At 46.9% G+C, this 25750-nt stretch overlaps 1 protein-coding gene across 4 annotated transcripts in view; it reads right to left on the reverse strand.

Moving 5' to 3' along the window:
- The window catches only part of SLC39A11 (solute carrier family 39 member 11), a 356160-nt gene that overhangs the window by 249552 nt on the left and 80858 nt on the right, over positions 1-25750 (reverse strand). For all 4 annotated transcript variants that reach the window (XM_045525211.1, XM_045525212.1, XM_045525210.1 and 1 more), the window contains exon 4: positions 2642-2800. In XM_045525211.1, the coding sequence (XP_045381167.1) occupies positions 2642-2800 (159 nt within the window). The remainder of the gene's footprint in view (positions 1-2641; positions 2801-25750) is intronic.

Genomic DNA, 25750 nt, shown 5'->3' on the forward strand with positions numbered 1-25750 from the left:
CCACATTTCTGCCGCCCTGGACTTCCAGGTGAAATAACAGAGGCTGACGCACTTCCTTTTGCCCTAACGAACTCCCAGCAGAGAAGTCCCCAGGGGACAGAGAGGAGATGCTGGAGTTTCCTGCCGTACATCCTGGGGCCTGTTCCCAAGGGTCAGAGCCCCTCGGTCAGAACTGCGGCCAAAGCCTTTTGCTCCACCTACTTCTTCCTACTCCTGGGCCTCCTGCTGAACAGTGGGGCTTTGCCAGAAAGTGGAATGACCTGGGAACTATAAAAATCTGGAACCGAATTTACCCACAGCCTCAAAAGCCACTGGTTTGTCAATTCCAAGAGCAGCAAGCACCCTGAAAACAACTTCAAACCACCCCCCACTAGAAGACTATACTCCCCATGGGTGCTCAGTCCAAGCTGGATAACTGTGAGGGCTCAGGATCAAAACCCGTTAACTCAGACTCCACAGAGCATCTTGCATGGGTCTGAGCTGCCACCCCCTTTTTGGGTTTGGGAAGTAAACGAATAGTGAAACCAAAGGAAACCTTTAGCCAGCCTTGGAGTGAAGATCCACAGACCGTTTCCAAGCACAATTCTTTCAACATTTGTATGCAATGACTGTAGTGATTATAAATAATTCTCATTAATAAGACCTTCTAAGACAAATTCCCCTTCTCACATCAATAGCAAGAATTAATTTCTTTCAAAATGCCCTAGAAGCAAACGTTTACTGTCAGGCTGATCTTTCTGCCGGCTAATGAGGTTCTGGGCATTACTGGTGATTCTGCCCCTTTCTGACACCTTCCGTCCCCCTCCCCAGACATTCACCCACCCACTCCCCACTCCCAAACCATTGCTGATTTTCTGTGGAGAATATCCAGAGCTTTCCTCTGGGACCTTTTCCATAGTCAAAGCACATGATTAGAACATGAGCTGCATAGTACAAACTGGCCAGTGACTATTTACACTGCCCAGAGAAAGCCCCTGCACTCAGACAGCTGATCAAATACACCCGACACCACCCTGCCCCCAGCACCAGTAGTAATGACCCACATGATGGCACAGAGCCCTCCACAAGGGACTGTCTTAGAAGCCCAGCTGGGCCCAGGTGGGAAGGACAGAATGGGCCCTGGCAGGGACTGGGCAGAGCCGCCCAGCCAGACCTCTGCCTACTGCTCAGGAGTTAAGGCCGCTGGCTACCAAATCTTCCCATCAAGGCGAGCAAAATACACTCCGACAGCAAGTTCACACGTAACCGGAGGACAGGAGAACAGAATATGGCAGCCCCCATCGAGGGCCTCCGAAGCTGCTGTTGCACAGGTGTATTCAACAGCAAGGAAGCCAGATGCTCAGGGTCAGAAACAGATACTGCCGTTCAGTCTTTTGATGACAAAAAGTAACAGTCTTTCCTTTACAACGATATCACAACTGTCCATCCAACATCACATCCAGTTATCTGGTCTGAGGATAGTCCTTCTGCAACACAGGGAATCAGTTTCTCACTAGCCCCAGGGCTCAGAGGCCAAGTTCCTAGGAATTCTTCCTTCCCTTTCTCCAGCTGGGAAATTTAAGGCGAGACAGAAGGCAGAAAGGCAGGGAGAACTTCAACCCACCTCCCGGGGTACATGTGTGTTAACTACAGTGAGCCTGACTTCATCCTAACTCACCAGGAGCCAACAGAAGAAATGGACTTTGACCCCCTCTCCCCATCTATTAATAGTTTTTCCTGCACACTTCCCTTTCTGGGTGAGCATGGAATTCAAGCTCCAGCTTGGGGGTGCTTCTGCCCACCTCTAGGACTTGCTGGGGCATGGTGTCTGGCAAGGCCGCTGTGTCTGCCCCACGTTGTTACTGGCACGGACCCCCTTCCTCTACTGAACACAGTGCATGTGGACAACAGGCTTTAGCCAACGGCTTGTGGTTCCCATCGCGTGGCCTGGCCTTGGCGCTCTCTGCTCAGCGATCACAGCCATACAGCAAGTCCCTGCTCATTCCCACACCCAACTCACCGGCCCTGTGTCAGCTAAAAACCCTGAAATCTCTGGTTGACCCCTAAAATTCTGGTGCTTTTTTAGATTTTTAAATTTTTACTTAACAGTCCCTCGGGGGAGTTATCCTCAAATTATCAGAAGGAAAACGAGCTCAGGGACACAACCAGTGAACAGCGGACATGAACTTGAACCCCGACGCCTGCTGCCCAGACTCACCTGCCTGCCAGCCCTCACCGACACCATGCCTGGCCAAGGCCTGATGCTACAGCTGGGTGGGCTGTCATCTCCCTGATGACGTCGAAAGCTCAGTAAGAGACAAGACCACGGTCATGCTCACTCGCTTCTCCGAGTGTCTAGGTCCTCTCTTACACACAGCGTCACCACAGCGCATTACCTGCACTCTGTATTTTTAATGAAATCTGACATTTGCAATCTGAACTTACCAAAATGTAAATAAGGGGGTGATGAGTCATATCCCCAAGAGGTTATTTTCTTCAAGGAAGAAATCACCATTCGATTCCTCTAATGCCTTGTGATCTGTTTAGATACCATTGACTACTTAGAGATATTAACGGGTATATCAAGTTTGAACAGAAGTGAGTCTATGGCACAGAGCTGGACATATCCCAACACAACAGCCCAAAGCAGAGTGGTACTCACCAAGTGCGGCATCAGGAGGTCAGCCAGGTAGACGAAAGCAGCTCCGAGGGTGAAGCCAACAGCCACTGGGAAGAAGGCAAAGGCACCAAAGCCCCCGGAGGACGTGGCCATCTCAACCGCTGGGGCCAGGAGAGACCAATAGGAAGCTGCTAACATGACCTAGAAAAACCACAATGAGCAAGAAACCATTAAACCAACCACAGAAGGCCTTCCAAGCTGGACCTCAGTTGCTCTCTATGGCTCAAACAGAACCTACAATTTCATGGGAGTTAGGCCTTTAATCTCCAGTGGTAAGTGTTATCCCAAACCAAAAAGCTACCCCCAGAATTCCTGGTACTGTTGTAAGAACTCAGTTTGGAGTAGGATAGAGCCGACTTTGGTAGAATGCTGTCATCTAGCCTGTAATTCAGTGGTTCTCAACCAGGGATGATTTTGCCCCCACAGAACATCTGGCAACGTCTGGAGACGTTTTTAGTTGTCACACCGGGAGCAGGGTAGGGAGAGGTTGCTACTGGCATCTAGTGAGTAGAGGCCAAGGGTGTCAGTAAACATCCTGCAATGCAGAGCACAGCCCTGACAACAAAGAATTATCTGGCCTTAAATGTCAATACTAACATGGAAAAATCCTGTTCTAATTGATTACTTCTAAGACAAACTGCTATTTCATGAGCTCCACTGCATCATAACAAAGCTCTAATTATTACAAAGTCCTTCCTTATGTTGAGCTGAAATCTGTCTCCCTTCCATTTGTACCTATTTCTTATCTTGAAAATTTATTGATCATCTACTATTTTCCAGGGACTAAGCTTTACATTTGATATCTCATTTTATCATCACAACAACTCCAAGAGACAGAGGTTGTTTTTCTATTGTTATCTGTAGATGCTTGAAGCTCTGACCCGGGGGGATGGGCAGGACATGGGCAATATATATAACCTGAACTTTTGTACCCTCATAAGCTGGGGAAAAAAAAAGAATTTGAATCTCAAGGTCACATAGGCAGTAAGTGGCAGATCCAGGGAACTGACCAAGCAAGGCCACAACTAACTTGATGAGGGGAGAAACATGAAGGAGAAGAGAAAAAATGAGGCCGGTCTTAAATCTCAGCAAGGCCAATTTGATAAAAAATTCTCCAGCACAGGCCAAATGAAACACTCATCCATGGCTTGTTTACTCTTATGGATGCCGTGACATCTTTTGGCTAGAGTACACCCACCACCATCATAACTACATGACAGTCATCACCAACGTGGGAAATGGTGAATGGGTTTCTAAAAATTACTTAATTATGCCTTGCTTTAAAAACATCATCTGCATCACCCATCTCCAAAATAACATTCAGAGTGACAGAACCAGGTATTACAACAGCAACGATAAAGACCAAATCCATGAATTGCCTTCCATCATCCACATACAGTCACTTGCTCTGGGCCAAATTCTCCCAGTGAAATCGCACCCGCTTCAGAAACTCCCAGTAAAAATAAAAATGTCTTAACTAAATAGGATGGGAGCTGAAGTTGACCAGTTCAACTCCATGAGCCCAGCTGTCGAAAAAGATCAAAGCAAGTCTGAGGGCTTGTCCTCCCTGCCCCAGCCTCACCCATCCCTTTCCCAGACTTAGTCTCAGTAGCTTTAGAATTCAACAGCCTACGCAGCTGTCATGCACGGAGCACTCCCCACCGAGGAGGGCCTGCACAGAGGCACGGAGATGGAGAAGTCCCTGTTCCTCTTTCTCTAGCAACCTCTCTCCTCGCATGTTTCAGGGTCTCCCACGAAGTCCCACTTTCAGTGACTCAAAAACCACATGATCCAGGTAAACCCACTCATCTCACCATCTAAACATTCCCTGCCCTCCATCCTGTGATGGGGAAACACACACCATTGTCAGCGTGACTTGAGGTTCTTCCCCAACCTCTGCTCTCATCTCCTTCCCAACACAATGTCCAACCTCTTCTGGCAAAATTCCCTTCCATCCCTCTGCTTCACTCAGGGATCCATTCCGTACACATGAGAAACACACAGTGTTCGCATGGACAAGATATTCAAGGCAGGGCAGAAGAGATGTGTCTCTCAAGGGAGGGCACGTTGGAATCCGGGGTGTTTGCAAGGCAAAAGCATCTCAGATGATTTAGGTCGGCCCTTCCTTGAGAATCACTGTTCTTGAATCTTCCCCTCAAATCCAGGACCCAGTTGGATTTCTTTCATTTCCTCTCCTTGACAGCCTCCCAGCCTCCTAAACTAGAAAATGACCAAGAACAATCTGGAAACGGAATTGGGTTGCCTGTCTAAAATGATGGTAGAGTCCAAAGGAAAGTTATTTACAGAGCATGTGTGGGAGGAAAGATGACCCTGTCCTAATGCTCACAACCTGTGAATATTCCACCTTCCATAGCCAAAGGGACTCTGCAGATGTGATTAAATTAAGGACCTTGAGATGGGGGTGATCCTGGATCAGCTGAGTGGGGCCAAAGCAATCACAAGTGTCCTTACGAGCGAATGAGAAGGGTCAGAGTTGGACAGAAGGTGTGATGACAAAAACAGACATCGTAGTCAGAAAGACAGACTGGAAGGTTGCCACACTGCTGGCTTGCAGATGGAGAAAATGTCAGGAGCCAAGGAATGCAGGTGGCCCTAGATGCTGAGAAGACAAGGAAACAGATTCTCCTGCAAACCTGCAGAAAGAACACAGCCCTGCTGCCACCTTGATCTGATCTCAGTTAAAACCACTGTGGGCGTCTGACCCCCACCACTGTAAGATAGCAAGTCCATGTCGTTTCAAGCCATGACGTTTGTGGTGGTTTGTTATAGCAGCAAATGGAAACTAATGCAGCATGTAACAGACATCCTAACATAGATGAAACTCTCAACACCAGCAAAGCTCCCATAAGTGTCAGGCATTTTAAACCTGGGTGTTATGACACATTAACCAGCTGATAGAGAAGCAGGAAGCAGAGTATCTGATAAATCCTCAACTACCACTAAGAAGCTGGGTCTGGGTGGAGAGAGAACACTGGGACCCAGACTTTAGGGAATGGGCTCCCAGGGCAGGTCTTGCCAGCCAGTCCCTTTGTAACCCCAGACAGTAGATAGCAAAGGTCCTCCTGCACCTGCAACCCTGCTTGTAAAGGCCGACACCTGGGCTTGCAGGGCCGTCCCTGAAGACACCATGAGGAGCTGGAAGCATGAGGAGCTGACGGTCGGTACCTTCCTCTCCCTGCCTTTGTCCAGGAAAGGAACATATAACCAGGTTTCAACACACATGGCAGGGGCCGCTCTGCACCCCCAAAGTCCTTTATGCCTCTTTATTCCCAAAATGAAAATGAAAGGCCCAATTTATCACATGAGTCCAGGGGAAAGCCTGTTGTAGGGACCATCCTCCAAGCTAAATGTTGCTGGGACCTAAGCAGCCCCCTGTGTTTTTGCTAAATAACAGAAGAAGCTCAAGGGAGTATTTTAGTAACAACAGAAAACTCCCGCAAAAGAGCTAAGGAAGAAAGGAACAACAACTACAGCAGAAAAGTGGATTGAATGTCTAACTTCAACCTTTGGCTAGTTTAGTAGGCCTACCACGGGGCTAATCCGAATGTTGAACATAGTGATTCTCAGGCAAGCCAATGTTTGAGAATCAAGGTATCATTTCTTCACTTCTTCCCACGGCCAAGGTTGAATCTCGCCTTAGCTCTCTTCTCCACATGCTTCCTTGAGTCTCAGCCACTACCATGATTTCAACTTCCATCTCTACACGGGCAAGTGAATGAATGAATGACTTCAGTTGATTAAAAAGTTGATCTTGATCTTGTTCACAATTGCCAAAAGATGAAACAGTCCACATATCTACCAACAGGTGGATGGAGAAACATTCCATGAAGAAACCATGAAAGGGAGTGAGGTACCGATGCGTGCTACAACACAGATGAACCTTAAAAACATGACACTAAGTGAAAGAAGCCAGTCACGAAGGTCGCATATCGTCTGGTTCCATATACATGAAATATCTAGACCAGGTGAGTCCTAGAGACAGATTGCGGAAGGGTGGCTGGCAGGGCTGACGGAAGAGGTGAAAAGGAATAGTGCCTAATGGGCATGGGTCTCCTTCGGGTGTGATGAAAATATTTGGAAGGAGACAAGGTAATGGCTGCACAACATGCTGAATGCCACCGAGCTGTATACTTTAAGATGGTTTATTTTACGTTACATGAATTTTACCTCAATTCAGGAAAAAAAAAAAAAAAGTTTAGGTTGGCCTAACCAACCACCAGGGATCCCGCCTGTACTGTGGCCCCCCCACGGTGTGCTGAACTCTCCAGCGCCCTTGCGTTGGCCCAAGCACCTCCATCTGTGACAATGCCAAACGCCAAGGCCCACCTCATGCGCCCTTTCTGCAAGCATCCTCAACCCCTGGCCCAAGTCCACGTTTACCATGGGAAAATGCAGGATTTAGAATTGGGTCCGAGTCTGAACCTTGGCTCTGCCACTTACAGGTTAGGTAGCCCCTCGGCAAATAACCTGAGCTCTCTGCAGCTCAGTTTTGCCACCTGAAAATGACACTGTTTACAGGGTTGTCATAAGAATCCTACGAAGCAACGCATGTACCACGTCACCCAGTCCTGGCAGGAAATAGGTGGTGAGTCAGTGCTGTTTTGGATTCTTCCCTCTCCCTGAGCCTGCCTTTCCTAAACACGTGCTCTCCCTTCTCCCACCTTGCTCTGTGCCCCACTTCCAGGGTGGCCCTTTGGCACCACCCTGGATTCATTATTTGTGTCCATACTCCCCCAGGACTCGTACATGCCCGGGACTGGGGCTGTGCCGTGAACATCTTTGCATCCTGGGACCCCCATCAGAGTAGTCCTGGACAGAGCAGTTGTCATCCCCGCTAACTGAGGGGAGCAACGGGGGTGGAGAAACCAGAACTCATGATCAGGAGGTGATTCAACACTCATTTTTTGGTATATTACGTAAATTTTACAGTAATTTTCACCTTCCAAATTAAGTACTATACAGGCTCATACTCAAATGCCTTCAATCCTTTGACAAACACTGGCTGAGTAATTGTTTAAAATAATGGAGTTTTTCATGGATGTATAAGGAAGTCAACATAGAATTTTCAAAGCATCATGGATAATCTACTGAACAGTCTACTGATAGAATCAGACTCATTCAGAGTTGAAAGGGACTGTAGGAGACTACTGAGTCCAAAAATGTCATTTAACAGGAGGAAAAACTGAGACCCAGAGAGATGCAGTGGCTTTCCCAAAGCCTGGGAGCAAGCTAATGCCATCCAGAGTTGACAGCGCCACCCCCAGATCCAACTAGTCCCATCACTTACCCCTATAACGACCCAGGGTCTTTGAAAAAATTCCAAGAGCTACACACTAAAGACCAGGCTTAAGTTACCAACTCCCCTAATATCAGGCAAAGAATCCTGAAATGAAAGTCTGGGATCAATCAGCTTCAGCAATAACCAAATATAATCGATCCCATGGCATTCCCTAATACTGTGATATAAACTACTTCAAGAAAATTGTGGGCAATTAATAAACAGTTTTAATGATCCTGTTAAACACCTGCCTCTGGAAGATAAATCAGACCTTACAAATTTAAACCCATTAATAGCCCCTGACTGCCTTAGAAGTAGGTAGAAAAACAAGCAATGTTGTAACTCACAACATAATCTCTTCCTAGCAGCACAACCAAACCTGAGGATTTCAAAACAAAACATATAAATATTTTACTTTCGGTCTAGGTATCTGAATAAAAGGCACGCCTTTCTCTACTGCAAACTCCACTTTAAAATAAGAACCGTCTAAATGCAATATGTACCCTCACTGGGATCCTGGAACACAAAAAGGACACTGGTGGGGAAACCAGTGACATCCAAAGTCTGCAGTTTAGGGAACAGTAATACACCAGTGTTCATGTCTCAGTTCTGACAAGTGTACCATGGTTGTCTATGTAAGCATCCACGTTAGGGGAAGCTGGGTGAACGGCATAGGGAAACTCCCTGTACTACTTTTGTAGCTTTTCTAAAAATCTAAAATACTCCCGAAATAAAGGGCTAATTAGAAGCTAATGATAATAACCAAGGCCTGAGAGAAGACCAAGGCAGCTCCTTCAAGCTAAGCAGCATCAACCGTGAGCAAAGACCTGAAGCCAAGAGCACCCACAGTTTGTCTTGGGGGTCAGCAGCATGCTAGGTCCAGAGCTTCACTATGTGCTAAGTCAGAGGGGACGACGTGCTTTTCCTCGTTGAGACCAACAGCCTCCTCTCTGTGGCTCAGAGCGGTCCAGTAACTCGCCCAAGTACCACCAGCTAGAGGTGACGGGGCTGGGATGGGAAACCCAGGCCTGACTCCAGAGCCACGCTCTAGCCCTGCAGCTGCGCTCCATCTCCCGGATGTATGAAATTCTCTAAAAATAAAAACACAGTATTCACACTGCCACCTACTCAGCATCTAATCAGAGAATTTCCCGCTAAACATGATTTTCAAATGTTTTCTATGCTAACGTGAAATTCCTAGTCCATTTTGGAATGTCACCAAATGTAAACTGCAGGACTTCTAGTTAAACATGGCCAGTCGAATGCAAGCTGCTGGCTCCCAAATTCCCACTGGAGTAAATATACAGGGACAAGACGATCCAAAGGCCAGAAACAGAAGGAAAGGAAGGAGATGCGGCAGCTGCAGTATTGTGGAAGCTACAAGAGGGGTGCAGGAAACCACTGACAGATGCCCCGGAAAAGCTGACACTTGGCCTGGGGAAAGTGACTAGAAGCACCTCACCCCTCAGACCCCCAGAACAGCCCCAGAGCCTTCCAAAAGCAGGGTGCAGACGGGCCTACAAAGACTGGCGGGAGCCTGGGCAGGAAGCAAGCAGACCCCAGGTTCCTCCCGCACCCCACGCGGCCAGGCAACTATCCCACCAGACACTCCAGGACCCCCGGTGCAGCTAAGGGTTAGGGCACCATGCTGGAAACGGGAGGAAAAAGTGACAGTCTATGTGCTGGAACAGGGGCACCCAGGGTCATCCCCAATCTCCGCCCTGATTTCACAGTGAAAATCCAATGGGGGTAAAGGATCCTATGTACAAAAACTCAATTTTCAGAAACATCCCTGCATGATAACATAAGCCCCACCTGGACTGTGTGTTTCTGTCGAAGGCTCTTAAATCACAGCCTTGACATCAGAAGGCTGAACGGGACTGCAGGGAACACTTAAAGTCAGCAGATACTGGCAAGCTCTTCCCACGTTCCGTTCGGTAGTTCTCAAAACCCAGAAAAGCGCATGATATGACCCTTTTCCTCAAAATATCATGCAAAATGCTACAGGGATCCACGCTTTATAATACTACTAATTTCCCTTTGGTATCAGAGGTAGCACCACAGAATAAGCAGTATCAGCCAGCTGAACACATAGCCCATAGCAGGCAAACCTTTTCACTCCCGCTGAAGGGCTCATTTTGGGACAATGTCAGCTCTGCAAATATAACTAAATTTGTAAAGAGTCCCTGAAGGGATACATCAGAATATTCTGGCATCCTGGGTACAGTTGAGCATTTCTTTTATTACAGTAATGACAGTTTAAATCCTGAAAGATAACCCAAGCCACAAAACAAATCTCCTTCTTAATAAAAAGGAAAAAGGAAATTATTGCACACAGCTCATTTACAATGCACTGAATTATCAGTATCAATTATTTGCCTCCCTAAAGAAAGTGCACAGAAGTCTCGGAAGGCAGGAACACAGAGTTTGAGAGAGGAGCACCCAGAGTCAGCTCCTGCTGCAGAGCAAGTCCTCTTTGAATGTCTGTGGAGCAGAAAAACATGGACTCGAATCTCAAGAAGGTTACTGTACAATTATGGAATAGGCACAAACTTGCATCCACATAAGTCCAGGCAGTCATTACTCTGAAAGTACAGAAGCCAAGGATTGTCTCTATTCCGTCTCCAAGTCTGAGATAAAATTAATCTTTAGAAGTCAATCAGCAAGGACCTAGTTGGTGACAGTTAACATGGCCAACATTATGCTAGACCCCGGGGGCCAAAGGAAAGGAAAATCCAAAGCAGATCTGGGTCTTGCTTTCCAGGAGCTGGCCACGTACCATAATGAGAGAGACCACAGAAGACATCTGAAAGGATAAATGAAGACAGTCTGCAATCATGCCAAGAAAGGGGGTACCAACATTGTTTAAAAAAAAAAAAAAAGGCAGAACATCGGAGAACAGGGAGGGGCTCATGAAGGTTGGACATGGTTTGGAAAGGAAAATTAGGGTGGGACCTTTCTAGCTGAGAAGAGCAGAGTGGATGGGGTCTAGGGGCAAGTATGCCACACTCATGTCATAGGGTCTGCAAGGTGACCTGCCTGGCTAAAGAAGGAAGGGGCAGAATGGTTTAGACTTCAGACAATGGGTGGGTTGTTTCCGACTGGTTGCACCCTAGAATCAACTGGAGTTTTCATATACAGATGCCAGCGCCCCTCCACAGCCTACTGAGACAGGCTGGCCGGGCGGGGGCACAGCACTGTGTTGTGAAGTCCCACCTGCGATGCCAAAGCCGCTCAGCCAGCACGGAGCAGGTCAGGGCCAGGCAGCCACTGAGGGGTCTTCGGCCACCGCACACAGGAGGCATTTCGGAAGGGAGAGCTGGCATCAGAAGGCAGAATGGATTTGAAGGGGCAGACTGGAAGCAACTAGGGATATAATCTGGACCAGAGAGGAGACAGAGGGACAGAGAAGGAGGAAGGAATCTGCGTGTGACCCTGCATGCAGAATGCCGTCGCCCACACCTGTTCAACATGGACTCGCTCGATCAGAAATCCACGATGGATGGCCACATGAATTCTGCACTGAGTCACCTTTTAAATTTGGCAAGTCATTTATGAATCATGACTCAAGCATGAATCAATTCGTACCGGGGCTCTATCTATACCTAATTTGCTCTCATCAACAAGCCTTCACAACATACCAGCTTCATGTAATTTTACAGAACTAACCTCACAGCTCAAAATTATAATCAGTTACATTCAGCTTCAACTACAGTTATTAAACTGATGTAGATCTGCTTGGATGACCTGACGCTTCTTAGCTACACCTACCCAGTGACAGCGATGGGCAGGAGCTTGGCTTACACTCTCCAAACCAGGGAAGAGCATTTTTGCTTTAAAAAGAAAGAAAATCTACCATATGACCCAGTAATTCCTCTCCCAGATAGCTGCCCAAGAGAAATGAAAACATACATCTACACGCAGACTCACACGAGAATGTTCACAGCTGCTTTATTCGTGGTAGCCCCGAACTGGAAACAACCCAGACGTCCATCAACAGGACGACACAAACACTGTAGCACATTTACAAAATGAATACTCCTGAGCAATAAAAAGCAGCAAACTACTACCCCGGCAACATTGGATGGATCTCAAAATCATTACACTGAGTGAAAGAAGGCAGACAACACTATATAAATATACATACATACACACACACACACACACACACACACACACACACACACACTGTTTGATTCCATTTAAGCACAGGACTATGCAAAACTAGTCCCTGGTGACAGAAATCCTAAAGTGGTTGCTTGGGAGGAGGAGCAGAACTGACTTACGGAACAGCAGCTCTTTCTGGGGTGACAGAAATGTTCTCTATTCTCATTTTGAGTGGTGGTTATACAGGGGTAGACAGTTGTCAAAACTCATTTAAGATCTGGGCATATTGTTGTATATGAATTATATCCAGTTTTTAAGTCTTAAAAAGGCTGATAAGTCACATTTGCTCTATGGATAGCATGTTGGGTTATCCAGGTTCTAGGGTCCACCCTAAAATGGTCCCTCTGGGGACAGGCTTGGGCCATCTAACACAGTCACTAAGGCCCAGGCCCAGAGCTGAGAGACAGGCCATCCTTCAACACTAGGTACCGGCAGTGCTAGACGAGCATGGCAATCAGACCCAAAGGCATCTCCCAGCATCCATTCTCCATGGTCACAGGTCCTTACTGGTGAAGTCCTAAGACTGTAGTAAGTTCCTTCAAGCAAGGACAACTAGCCAAGACATATCTGGGCTTCAAATTTACTGACCATCGACCTAATTCTAACTCCTATGCCACGAAAACAGAGCTGAAGAAAGTTAGCCACCAAGCCCAGTCCTGCTCCAAATCTAAGCTCCCATTTCCAAGTGCAACTCAGCTCAACAAGCATTTACTAAGCAACTACCACGAGTGAGCTGCCCACCTGGACTGCAGCCCCCACTGGCAATGATCTTAGCTACACCCAAAGTAAGACTGCTGTGCTCCAAGGTCTAATAATACTTGGACTTGTTTGAGTTTGACGTTCCTCTTCTACAAACCCATTCCTTTGAATAGAGGAGCAAGTATACTAATTACTTCCATCCTTTCAAGGCAGAGCCAGGCTAGCTAGATGAATCCTTCGGCTTGCCAAAATTACTAACTCCATGCAGACTAAAAAAAATCAGGGGGTGTGGGTGCATCTTTATTAAACCTTTTCACCAGCTGGTCACCAAGAGAGTGTGAACATGTCGCCCCAAGCTGCCTCCCTGTGGCACCCAGCCACCAACCCATCAGCACCCTCTCAACTTGGGCCTGCCGACGGACAACTGCACCAGCTGGTCAAGCCCCCCCACCCCAACACCACTCATCACGCGGATCCAATCTGTCCCAGATCTGGCTGCCGAGGAAGGGCCCCCGCCAACATTTGAAGGAGGAGAAAAGAGTCGGCTTTATTGAGTAAAAACCCAAAGACACAGGGATCAGGAGCCTCTCCCACTTCACTCACTTCCCTCAAGACAGGTGACATGCCACCAAACTGTTGGCCGCATGTCTCTCCCTGGCTCAAACTAGCCAGGAGGCTCGGGGGCAAGAGCTTCAAGGTCAAGGACAAGGGAAGATTCCACCCTTATTCCAAACAAAATCACATTTCATTGCACCACTCATGAAAACACAGGTTTCTCAAGGTGTTCTCTGTCCCAACTGACCTGAGGGATGCAAGAAACTCCCACGGTGCGGTGGCAGCGAGTCCTGGGACAGGAAGGGCAAGAGGTAGGAGTGACAGTGCAGATCCTCAAGACGGGACTGGATGTAGCGTGAAAAAGCCCCCCACCCCAAGGGTCACCTGATGTAGCAAATAAAAGTAAGGACACCCAGTTGAATCTGAATTTCAGATAAATATTTTATTATAATTATGGCCCTAAATATTGCATGAGACGTACTTACACTAAAAAATTGTTTATCTGAAATTTAAATTTCACTGGGTATCCTATGATTTACTTGGCAACCCTACCCCACCAGTAATTCTGGGCATGCCCATCAACTTCTTGCTCCCTCTCTATGAAAGGTAATGCAACATGGTGGATAGAGGAATAATTCTGGAGTCGGATCACCTGGGTTCGAATCCAAGCTCCACCATTTAACTGCTGGGGGACACTGGGTAAGAGATTAACCTCTCTGGGGCTACTCTTTCTTCATATGTAAAATGGAAATTAGAAATAATAGCAGCATCCATAAATAAAATGAAATTAATAATATTAACATTTACATAAAGAACTTTCTTAATCCTGCTAACATTAGGAGTTAGATACTATTGTTATATCCTATTTCTCACATGAGGCACAGAGAGGTTACTTAATTGAACGAGGTCACACAGCTAATAAGTGACAGAGCCAAGATCCAAACCCAGCCAGTATGGCTCCTGTGTCCCTCCTATCATGACCATAACACCATCCTACCTCCCAGCACAAAAACTGGCCCATAAGTACTAGATACTACACATACTTATTACATCTGTTTTTATTATTATAGCCGACGACTTGAAAAAGGGGGTTGAAGCAAAGCCTCATGATCTAAATGCTAAAGTTCCTACGGAACATAAGCCCAATTTACCCATGGCACATACATGTGACTGTAAATAGGTAAGAGCGTATGTGCGGTGTGACCAGATGGGTCCGTATAGGGCAGTCAATCCCAGCACCTAAAGGGTCCCCTTGAGCTTCCCAACAGATTACTGACCCTCTAAATTTCAACCCAATTCTGTAACACGGATAAGTGGGCTACTATTCATACACAGGAACTGTGCCACCCAACTGTGGCAGACAGTCAGCAAGGAGCTGGGATCCCAGCCTGTCGGGAGCTCAGAGGCTCAGGGAGGGTCGGACCTGGCAGCAGACACACCATGAGGGCAGATGCCCCACAGCACTCCGGGAGTGTCCCGACGGGGAATGGGAGCAGGATAAGACTTTGCACGGGGGCGTATGGAAGGACGCATGAAAGGTTAAGAAGCAGGGTGCGGCTGGGAGGGGAGCAGATGGGAGGAGGGGCATCCCGGGAGCAGCAGGGCAGGTTCAAGGCAAAGCACAGGTACGTATGCGCGTGTAACAGACGAGACTGGAATATGCCAAGCAGAGCCAGGAACGCTGTGCCGAGATGTTTAGACTTGGAGAACTTCGGGAGGGGGAGTGTTAAAGAGTCTCAGATATGATTTAGGAAGGTAATTCTGAGGGCAGCGTTAATGAATTCGGGCAGTATTTATCAAGTGCCTACTCTCTGCCAGGCACTGGGACTATCCCGACCGGCACATCCTCCACCCAGGGGGAGCTCACACCTGGTGAGAACAGACAGGTGATACACAAGAAAGCACGTAGATAGGAAACTCAGAAGGATGAATGATATGAAGAAAATAAAACGACATCCTGGGATGGAGAGTGACAGACAGGCCATTTTACCTGGGTAGTCAGGGAAGGCTTCTCTGAGGAGGTGACATTCGAGCTGAGACCAAATGATGAGAAGGAGCCACTGCACAATTCTCAGAATTTGGGGGAGTGCGGATTCTATCCAACCCAGGACAGACAGGAATCAGGACGACTTGCAGGATTGGGGCCTGCAGCACTTGGTAGAAGGTGGAACCCCTGACGGAGGGGAGAACCCGTGAGAAAGAGCAGGCCTGGAGGGCAGGTGGGGGAGGCAGCAGGTGGAGCCGTCGAGAGCTGTGTCGAACCTGTCCGGGGTGAGCTGTCCATCACACAGCCAGCTGGAGAGCCGGAGTGGAGGGGATGGCTGGTGATGTAGGCAGGGACACCAGCGAGGGGCTACGGTGGCAACCAGTGACTTGAGCTAGGGTGGAAGCTGCTGCCATGGACGAGGGCACAGCTACTCAAGACCACAGAGGACGGTCACCTATCGGAACAGATTGGAGGTGGGATAAGGGAGAAGGAGAAGATCAGGACTTTAACAGACTTCAAAAGCCTCAGCTGAAAATCATTTAAAGCCATAAACTGGGAAAGGGATGTCAACAGGCAACTCATCACAAAAGAAATGCCAGAGGGCACCAAGGAACCAATGAAATGTTTAACCTCACCTGTAATCAAAGAAGAGTCAAGGAAAACTGTAGCACTCAGCTTAGGGCACAGACTTCAGATCAGTGAGTACACCTCCCGGCAAATCACTTCACCTCCGTGAGCCTTAGTTTTGTCACCTATAAAACTGGAATCACAGCCCCCAGCTCCAAATTGGTGTGAGGACTAAATGAACCAATCTGTGCACCTGGCACTCAAAATGTCAGCTATTCATAACACAAGGCACCATTTTTTATGGTTTTAAATGCAAGCCCCCAACGTTGCCAAGGGAGACCACAACAACCAAACAGGAAAAAAGGCAACTCTCAGAGGGAACCCAGAGTATTCAGGGAGAAAATATTTACCAAAAGAAACATCTACTATTAATATTAGAAGATAAGAATGCACAGAATAAATCCATGAAAAAGGACAGGATGTCAGACAAGGGGGAAAAACCAGGGAGAACAAGAGAATTTCCAGGCGGGGCACAGTGGCTCACACCTGTAATCCTAGCACTCTGGGAGGCCGAGGTGGGAGGATCACTTGAGCCCAGGAGTCTGAGGTTGCTGTGAGCTAGGCTGAAGCCATGGCACTCCAGCTTGGGTGACAGAGCAAGACTCTGTCTCCAAAAAAAAAAAAAAAATTTTCCAAAAACTAAAACTACGATATCAATCAAAAAAGAAACATTTGCTCTCTGTATACAGTCAATGAAATTTCCCACCATGCAGAACAAAACAGCAAAGAGATGATAAAATAACAAGAGAAAAGAGAGGAAAAAGATGAAGTCCAGGAAGTCCAACAGCCAAGTAATGACTAATAATGAGAGCAGAGGCCCAGCAGAGGGAACTATTAAAGGATATAAAATAACATTTACCAGGACTGGAGGACACGGGGTTCCAAGTCAAGAAATTACAGAATAAACTTATTTACAAATGTGGGAGAAAATTTCTCAAAAAACAGACAAAAGTGGTTACTTGTGGAAAGGAGGGCAAGACCACGGGACGCGGGGGAGATCTGCTGGTTTTTCCTTTATAAGCCTTTTATTAACATTTGCCCTTTTAGACGTGTGCATCTATTACCTCGACAAAAAATAAACAATGATTCAAAAACTAGGAACCACCGTGAACATCCAACAAGCCCTTAGTTAAAAATATCACTGTTACGTGTGCAGTTTAGTGTACTTCAATTACACCTCAATAAAGGTGAAAACAAGTATTATGGTGAATTCATATCATGTTATGGAGTCTTGTGCAACCATCAAAATAACAAGAAAAAGTTCAGAATAAATTCAGTGAAAGAACATGTTTTTAAACATTCCATATGGTATGATCCCATTTTTTTTAAATTGTATATAAACAGAAAAAGGATAGATGACCCATGCTACTGAAAAGAAAGGTTTGGCAGGATCTTTATCAGAAGTGAATCAACTGGGGATGAATAAAAGGGTGTTTGGTAACACTGAGGGTCACATGCTGGAGGAAAACTGATACCCAAGTTCACCAACCTCCATCACAAGTTTCTTATGCATCTTCCACCCCTTGATGAGATCACAGTAATCAACACGCACCTGCGAGGGCTTTTGCTACGTGCCAGCCACTGGGCTAGATGCTTCAGATGCGTTTACTCGTTTCATCTGCACAACACTCCCACATCATCTCCGTTTCACAGATGAGGAACCTGAGGCTTACGAAGTCTAGGTCACTAGCCCAAGCTCACACAACTAATGATCAGAGAAACAAGGATCAAACCCAGGCAAGGAACTCCCAAGTTCATTCTAATACCAGAGTATATGTCTGCTTAAAAAGGCGGGGGGGAGGGGCTCCCACCCCACGGTGCCCACTGCCCCTCACCCTCAGCTCACCCCACGGAGCCCAGCCGAAGGTTTGAGACATTTCCTGGCATGACTACATCCTGAGATGTTCATCATAATTAAATCGTGGGGCAATTTTCAAAGAGCTTCAGAGAGGTAATGAGTTTACATTCAATTAGTTTCTTCCTTCATTGGGAGAATCAGAAAGACCGATTTCCTTATAGACTCAACGGGAGGGTTTCTCGTTGCCTATTTTGAGACTTCATTCTGATGTGCCAGTGATGTAAATCGGCACACGGCGGGTGGGGGACGTGGAGACATCGAGCTGAGCCTAAAGGCAGCCAACCCAAAGAAACCTCTAACGCAAACACCATGCTCGTTCAACACTTACGTTGAAAGTATTTTTGAGTGCCGACTATATACCAGTCCCCATACTAGGGACCAGGGCTCGCCAGCAAAAAAGACAGCCTCTGCCCTCCAGGTACTTCTAGCTTGGGAATAGAAGACGACATAAACAAGCAATCAGAATCTCGGGAACAGCACTGTGGCTGGCTGCGTATCAATCCCACACTGGAGTGGGGTGAGAGATTAACATACAAATACTCAAGGACAAGGATCTGGAAGGGACCAGAAGGGGGACAAAATAAGAGAACCTCCAGGGCGTTGGGAGGCAGGCCCATAATGAGAAGGTCAAACTGGAGTAGAAAATAGGCAACTGTCTCCACCAGCTATCAGTAATTTACCTCCCAACCCAACCTGCACAATGCAAGGGACATCCCCATCCCAAACCAGCTGGATGCCGCTCTCTCCAGCAGGGAGGGGCTCCCTCTCTTGCGGGGTGCCATTTGGGGTGCTCCAGGTTGATACAAGCGTGACACTGGGGTTGGGGAGACGGAGAGCTCATGTAGATATTCAGGCACACCGAGGCTCTCAAGGAAGCCCAGGTCCATGGGGAGGCAGGGCCTGTTAAGTTTAAGCCCGAGGATGCCCCTGTACTTGAGTCCTTATGTAGCAAAACACAACCTGGCTTGGCACATAGACTAACTGAAAGCCCAACTTAGGAGTATACTCTTGTAACAAGTGGCTGAGTCTTAGGCAATCACAGTAGCTGAGCTTCAACCCAACAAGGCAAAACACCAGGTGGTGACCAGTTAAGCTGTGTGTATGTCACCTCTGTTTTCTGTCCATAAGTGTCTGACCACATTGTAGCCTCACAGTTCTTTGAGCCCATTCTGATTCTGAGGACTGCCTGGTTCTTGAATTGCAAATAAAAGCCAGTTAAGATCTTTAAACAAAATTTGCTGTAACTTTGCCTTTTGACAGTTTTGGCAAGTAACATGGGGCCTGAAGGACATTGGTGGCAACTCCCAAGACCCTTCGAGTATGAACAAAAATAAAATCCTAACACCCCCCCCCCAATGACTGAATGGACCCCATTCTCAGCCAAGGAGACCCCAGAAACCTTTAAACTGAGTTCCCAGCCAATACGGCTAAGAGCTCAGGCAGACATCATTTCATCCCCTCCCTTGCTAACGGCTGTCAGGCTTTTGTCCCTAAGGGCCAGACCAGCATTTTTTCCTGATAAGAGACCACCGACCATGAAGGTGTTTTAAACTGTCTACGGAGCATGTGCACACAGGGTTTTCGTGTCCTTGTTCCAGCTTTGACATGTGCAGCCATTTCTGCACATGGACCCCATAAAAGGGCAAAAGGCCCCATTGCACAGGTGCATGTTTCTTTCATAAATATTCATGCCTCCTCCTCTTGTTTGTTAACTATGTATATCTGGCCACCCCGCTCAGCATAAATTCCTGTTCCCATTGTCCCTGCCTCAAAGCACCAGTTCCTGGCTTGTGGCCAGGGCCCTGCTTTCCAGCCTGCCAGAATGGAATTTATTTTGTGAGAAACAAAGCTCTCCTTTCCAAATTATGAACCTCATTTCTTCAATTAACCTGAGGAACACAGAAAAGATACCACTGACCCTTTGTGATGTCCTGTCTTCCTCATGGAGCCCCAAGTGTTGTAAGTTCTCCTTGGCTCAGACTCTGATTTTTTTGTACTGAGCCCCTGATCTTTTCAGGCTTTTGAATCCAGGGTTGGTTTGTGCTGGGATATAGCATGCCACCTTTTAGGATCTGCGGTGGCTGATGAGTCACTGGCAAGAGTGGAAGTCCTGGCTGAGCACAGTGGCGCATGCCTGTCATCCTAGCACTTTGGCAAATGGGAGGATCACTTGAGGCCAGAAGTTTGAGACCAGCCTGAGCAAGACCCCATCTCTACGAAAAATTAGCCAGGTGTGGTGGTGCATACTTGTAGTCCCAGCTCCTGGGGAGGCCGAGGCAGAGGAGTAGCTAGTCTGCTCTGACTAAAACAAGAGTGCTGTGACCAGACAGCCTCAAAGAGGAAGGGCTTTTTTTCCCTTTTTTGAGACAGAGACTTGCTCTGTTGCCCAGGCTGGAGTGCAGTGGTGTCAGCCTAGCTCACAGCAACCTCAAACTCTTGGGCTCAAGTGATCCTCCTGCTGTGCCCCTCACCTTATAAAGGGAGCTATTAAACTAAGCATATTTTATATATTAAACTGTATAGGAAGCATTATCAAATAATAATGCTTAACCTTCAGTTATATTAGTATGTGTTCCAGAAACTGTATAAAATTCTTAGAAATCTGATGTTATCAACCACAATTTTGGTTATTAAGTTGTTGTATGCCACAGAAACAACCAAATTTTCTCATCAATTGTGGTTCATTATTGTACTAAACCCTCAGACCTTTAACTATGTCCATTTTAAGTCTTGTCAGTCACATATGGTTAACTGTGAACTCTAGTGATTTCCTGAGTAACTATACCCAACTTTTGTATTCAAGGAGGCTCATGGAAAGGACTCCGACAAGTACAGGTTTCTAATAACTTTCAGATCGTATCATTAGACTGGGTAAGGATCCTCAGAACACTTATGAAGAAACTGACTCGTTCATAAAACTGCAAACCCAACATCAAACAGAACAAGAATTAAATACCAAGAAAACGCATTGGCAGATTTCCATGCTACGTCAGTCAGTAGTGAAATTGTTGAGATATATAAATTGAATGAACTCCCTAAGCTTTAGCCAAGTCAAATCACCTATGATGACCTATTTAGTGGACGATGTATGTACCTGAATTGGAGAAACAAGACTGGTTCCTAAAGGGATGTCAACTCAATGGTAAGCAGGACTCACGGAGGGCCTGGACAACTGCCGAGTCTCTCCTGAGTCCTTACTGCTTCCATTACTGAAAGTTCTGCACCCCACAACTCATCATAAAGTAGACAAAATGATACAAAGTATGAAAAATATTGTTGTGGTGACTGTCCTAGAATTGCTAGGATGGTTTGTAACCAGTGTTTCATTTGTCAAACCCTAATCCAGGGAAGGTAATCAAAACTTCAGGTGGCACATTTCTGCTACACGATGGGCCATGTGAACATTTACCAGGGGATTTCGTTCAATCGCCACCCTCCGTGGGTTATCAGTTTGTTCTTGAGAGTTTGCACATTTGCTGGTTGGACAGAAGCTTGCCCGTGTAGGGACGCTGGTGCTGTGACAGTGGTTAAGAAGTTTTTATAAAATGTGTTTTCTTTATGGGGAAAGGCATCCTTCAGTCCTGGGAGGGGCAGGAATTTTTATGTGGTTTGTTCAGAGCTTTATTCCTAGTACCTAAAACTGCCTGGCACAAAACAGGGGATGGGTGCTGTCAACAAACAGTTGTGCAATGAATGAGTGATTCAGAAGTTTGTTGGATGAGGACTACCAAGCCCACAGTCACTTAAGATGCTCATATACTCAGGTCCCAAGAGGACTGCTGGAGGCTCCCTTCTTATCCCCACTGCCCTGAGCATCCCATAGACAGATCAGACGAAAGTCTAGCCTGGGATGCAACACACTCAACATCTATTATATGCAAATAAGACCTACAGCTACAAGATTATTGTGATGGTCAGATGAGATAATGAACGGAAAACTACTTTGAAAAATATGAAGCAATAGACCAATGTCACATAATAATATTTGGGGCTCACGAGCCCATAAGATGCAAGTGTTCCCTGCTGTCGGCCCATGGAGACCCCCATCCCATAGAACTCTTCACGCATAATTACAAAGTGTTTGACAAACTCAAATCTGTAATCTGGTTAACGTTTACACACAGGCAATGACTGTGTGTCCCTTCCTCCATCCTAAATAAGATACTAATCCGTTTTCCCCTTGTTTATGCATTTAACAGATATATATATTTTTTCCACTCTCCTGGAAAACTAACTCACTTAGCTCCAAGGCTGTTGTGGTTGATTTCTTCACAAGACCGGAGCTTCAAAAACAGAAACGTTCCTAAAGAAATGCTACAACAGAAAAGAAAAAGAAAAACCCTATGCACAGGTAGGCGTGTAGCCCCCCTTCACCTGCATGTCGGATGCACAATTCCCACCATAGGCCGATGGTTCCATTTGGCTCACTATTCGGTGGTCTGCAGAATCAAGCACTGTGACTCACGGCCCCAAGACAAAGTCAGCTGTGGGATTAAAAGCCAGGGCACCCTGACAGCAAAGACCAGCTTCCACCAAGGAGCTATTAGAACGTTTGTCTCCCTGGTATTTTGTTCTCTCTTTTCTCCAGAGGGCACAGAAGCATTAAATAGTCACAGCTATTATCCTCCCACCATTCACACAGGACAGGAGGGGAAGGATTTTGGTCTCGATGGAGCCTTGAGATGCCTGGAGGTTAAAGGACTTGGGGCCAATTATGGGGATTGTGAGCAGCTCAGCTAGAAAGAACCACCCAGGGCTCCGACTCCCCCTCTGGGCCAAACACTCTCTTCATTACTGTGTAGGATCAGAGTTCTGCCTCCTGGCCACAGCTGCCCAGAGAGGAGTTCCTCTCCTCCTAAGGAGAGTGGCAGTATTACAAAGGTACTCACGGGGACTCTGGAGGTCCCATTCCTTGGGTGGGAGCCGCAAGGGAGGGAGGGAGAGTGGAGTGAAGCCAAGAAAACCCCTCACTCCATTCAGCATCCAACCCTGAAGCCAACAAGCCTCTCCAGGCCTGGAAAAGGCAGGGAGCAAGGACTCTCAGCCCGTAACTTCAGCTCCTCTGGTCTCCATGTTTGTCCCATGCTCATGGGCAGTAATGAGAGGGATAAAAAACATATTTTGGCACTGTCCCCCTGATCTGCCCACACCCCTGCCCGAGAAACCACAGGACGGGCTTCCTCTCCATCCCTCCTGCCCTCAGCAAAGGTCTCCTTATATCCATAAGTTAGATTTATAAAACGAGGGAGACTCCCCTGCAGCCAGGGAAGAAGATTGATTCCTGATTCTGAAAGGAAATTTTTTGATCCTTAAAAAAAAAAAAAAAAAATTCAATACAGGTTAACAAAATCAAGTCATGCGAAGGTTTAGAATGTAAAAAATGGTATCTCTCCCCTTCCTCTTCCAATTCCACGGACTGCACACACTTGTTCTCAGGATCCTCCCCACAAGCAAGAGGATTCTGGGGAGACTGAATTACTGTTGGCCACAGAACCCACCTTACCCAGTAGCTAATTCTTGCTCGCAGATCACCACAGCCCTTGGACTGAGCATTTAGCACAAACCTTTTCTTCTCAGTAGATCCAGAAAAACCTATGACTGATCTGGGCCCATAAGGTTTTGCTTCTCTGCTACAAACAGAAAACAAATTTAACTTAGCTGGGGCTTCAGACTTCTTTGAGTGTTTAACTTAGTAAACTGAGTGGAGACTTACACAGCCAGCATTTCCTCTCACCGGGTGGGAGCTGCTGCCCAGAGGCAGGCTGAGAGGCAAGATAAAACAAGACAGAGTGGAGGCCCAGTGAGGGGTCAAGTGGCTGCTGAGAATGGCCACGGGGAAGGCTCCTGGCACCAAAAAAGCAATACTGATCCAGGCAGGATTGACTGTGAACAGGCATCACCTCTATAAGGTGGCAGATGGCAAAAAGCATGGCCACAATATTTTGCAGGCTCCACCCACTGAGAACTAGAGCACCTATTTCCTCCCTGCCCTTGAACCTGAGTGGGCTTTGCAACTTGCTCTGGCCAATAAGATGTGGAAGAAATGGCTTTGTGTAAGTTGCAGAATCTGGGTCTACAGACGCCTTGCAATTTCCACCTTCACCTTCTTGGAACTCTTCCACTGCCATGCAAGGAAGCCTGGGCTACCCTACTGAACCGTGAGCAACCATGTGGAGAGGCCCAGTCAACCGGCTGCATCAAGGTCGCACACCTGGGAGTGTGGCCCTCTTATACCCTCTAATCTGATGGAACTACCAGATGACAGCAGCCTCATGAGCAACCCCAGGAAAGACCAGCATAAGAACCACCCAGCTGAGCTCAGCCAGCCAACCCAGAACCATAAAAAGTAATCAACTGTTGTTGACTTAGGCCACTAAGTTTTGAGGTGGTTCCTAACTATACTCTATGTTTGCTGTATGTTGGCTACTCAGAATCTGTTACACCTACTTTGGCAAAAACACCTCAATTTGCTTTGTAAGAACCACCTTTCTCCCATTATTAATTAGTCCTTGTTTTTTATTCTAATGGAGGTAGGAGGGAGGACAGGACACCTGGCCTAGGCCTGGCCAATTAACACACTAAATCCCCCTGGCAATAGGGATTGGTGTTTGGAGATAAGCACATAGCCCACATCAGGCCGGTTACTCCCTGGCCCATGAAACTGAACTACAAGACTGAGCTGTGCAGGAGACTTCTCCATCCTCTGGACTTGAGCCATGAGAATGTGGATAGACTTCCTGGAAATGGAGCCATCCAGGGAAAGGCAAGGCCGGGAGACGGAGAAAAACCAGGCACTGGTGACGCCCTTTAATCCAGAGTCTAGCAGTACCCTGACGCCAGTCCTGCCCCTGGATGTTTTAACTGCATGGACCGATACATTTCCTTTCTTTATTATGCCAGGTTGAGTTAGGTTCTCTGTCATTCATGACCCCAAAAGCCCTGGCCGATACAGAGACTAAGGAAGTATTTTTATTGTACAGCATACCTTTTGTACTAACTGAATGTCTTACCAAGTTCATACATTATTCCTTCCTTTAAAAAAAAAAAAACTAGTTTAAAAAAGAACACAATTCATTTAAAAAGCAACACATGAAACAGACACTGAGAAAGTAAATCAATAATAGCACTAGGGCTCAAAGTTTTCTCAGCACTAAGCTGGCTGACCAAGAGTGCTAACTGCCTAGTGCAGTTTCTCTTCTGTCCTCTCTTTCGGTAACAGAATCCCAACCTGTAGCTGGGAAAATTGCTACATAGCTAAAAGACCACGTATCCTAGCATTCCTTGCAGATAGATGGGGTCATATGAGTAAGTTCTAACCCATGAAATTTAAGTGGACCTATTGTGCAGGACTTTCAGGGACTCTACCTCTCTTCTGCCATGTTGCTGCCTGGAAGGTAGACGTGATGACTTGAGCTCTAGCAGCTACCTTGGGACAGAAAGATCAAAGGCTGCCCTCTTGGGCAAAGCAGTCAGCAAAAGAGGAGTCTAGATCCCTGCTGACTCCATAGACTTACTTGCCTAGCCATGGTCTCTGGATTTCTTCTATAGAAGAGGGATCTTTCTTGTTAAAGCCACTATTTTTCAGGTCTCTAATGGATACAGATCACCAAAAGCAAAGCAGCAGGAAACATTACCATCAGGACAACTAGCTGTAGGTGTCTGGTTGCCATGGAGACCACCCCAGCACACGCAGATTCCAAAGTACAAAGTCACTCAAATGAGAAAGACCTGATATAAGCCTGAGACCCTCCCTCCTCCCCCTCCCCCAACTTCTGCTAAAGTCCCCCTCAGTCCATAAGGCAAGGCAGTGATGCCAAACTCTAACAGCCCGGGGAAAGGGGCCCAGGTGCAACGGTCCCGTCATAGGCTTGAAGCTCTTTAGCTACTTTCACAAAGGAC

The sequence above is a fragment of the Lemur catta genome, chromosome 15, assembly GCF_020740605.2.
Source record: "Lemur catta isolate mLemCat1 chromosome 15, mLemCat1.pri, whole genome shotgun sequence".
Classification (NCBI taxonomy): Eukaryota; Metazoa; Chordata; class Mammalia; order Primates; family Lemuridae; genus Lemur; species Lemur catta.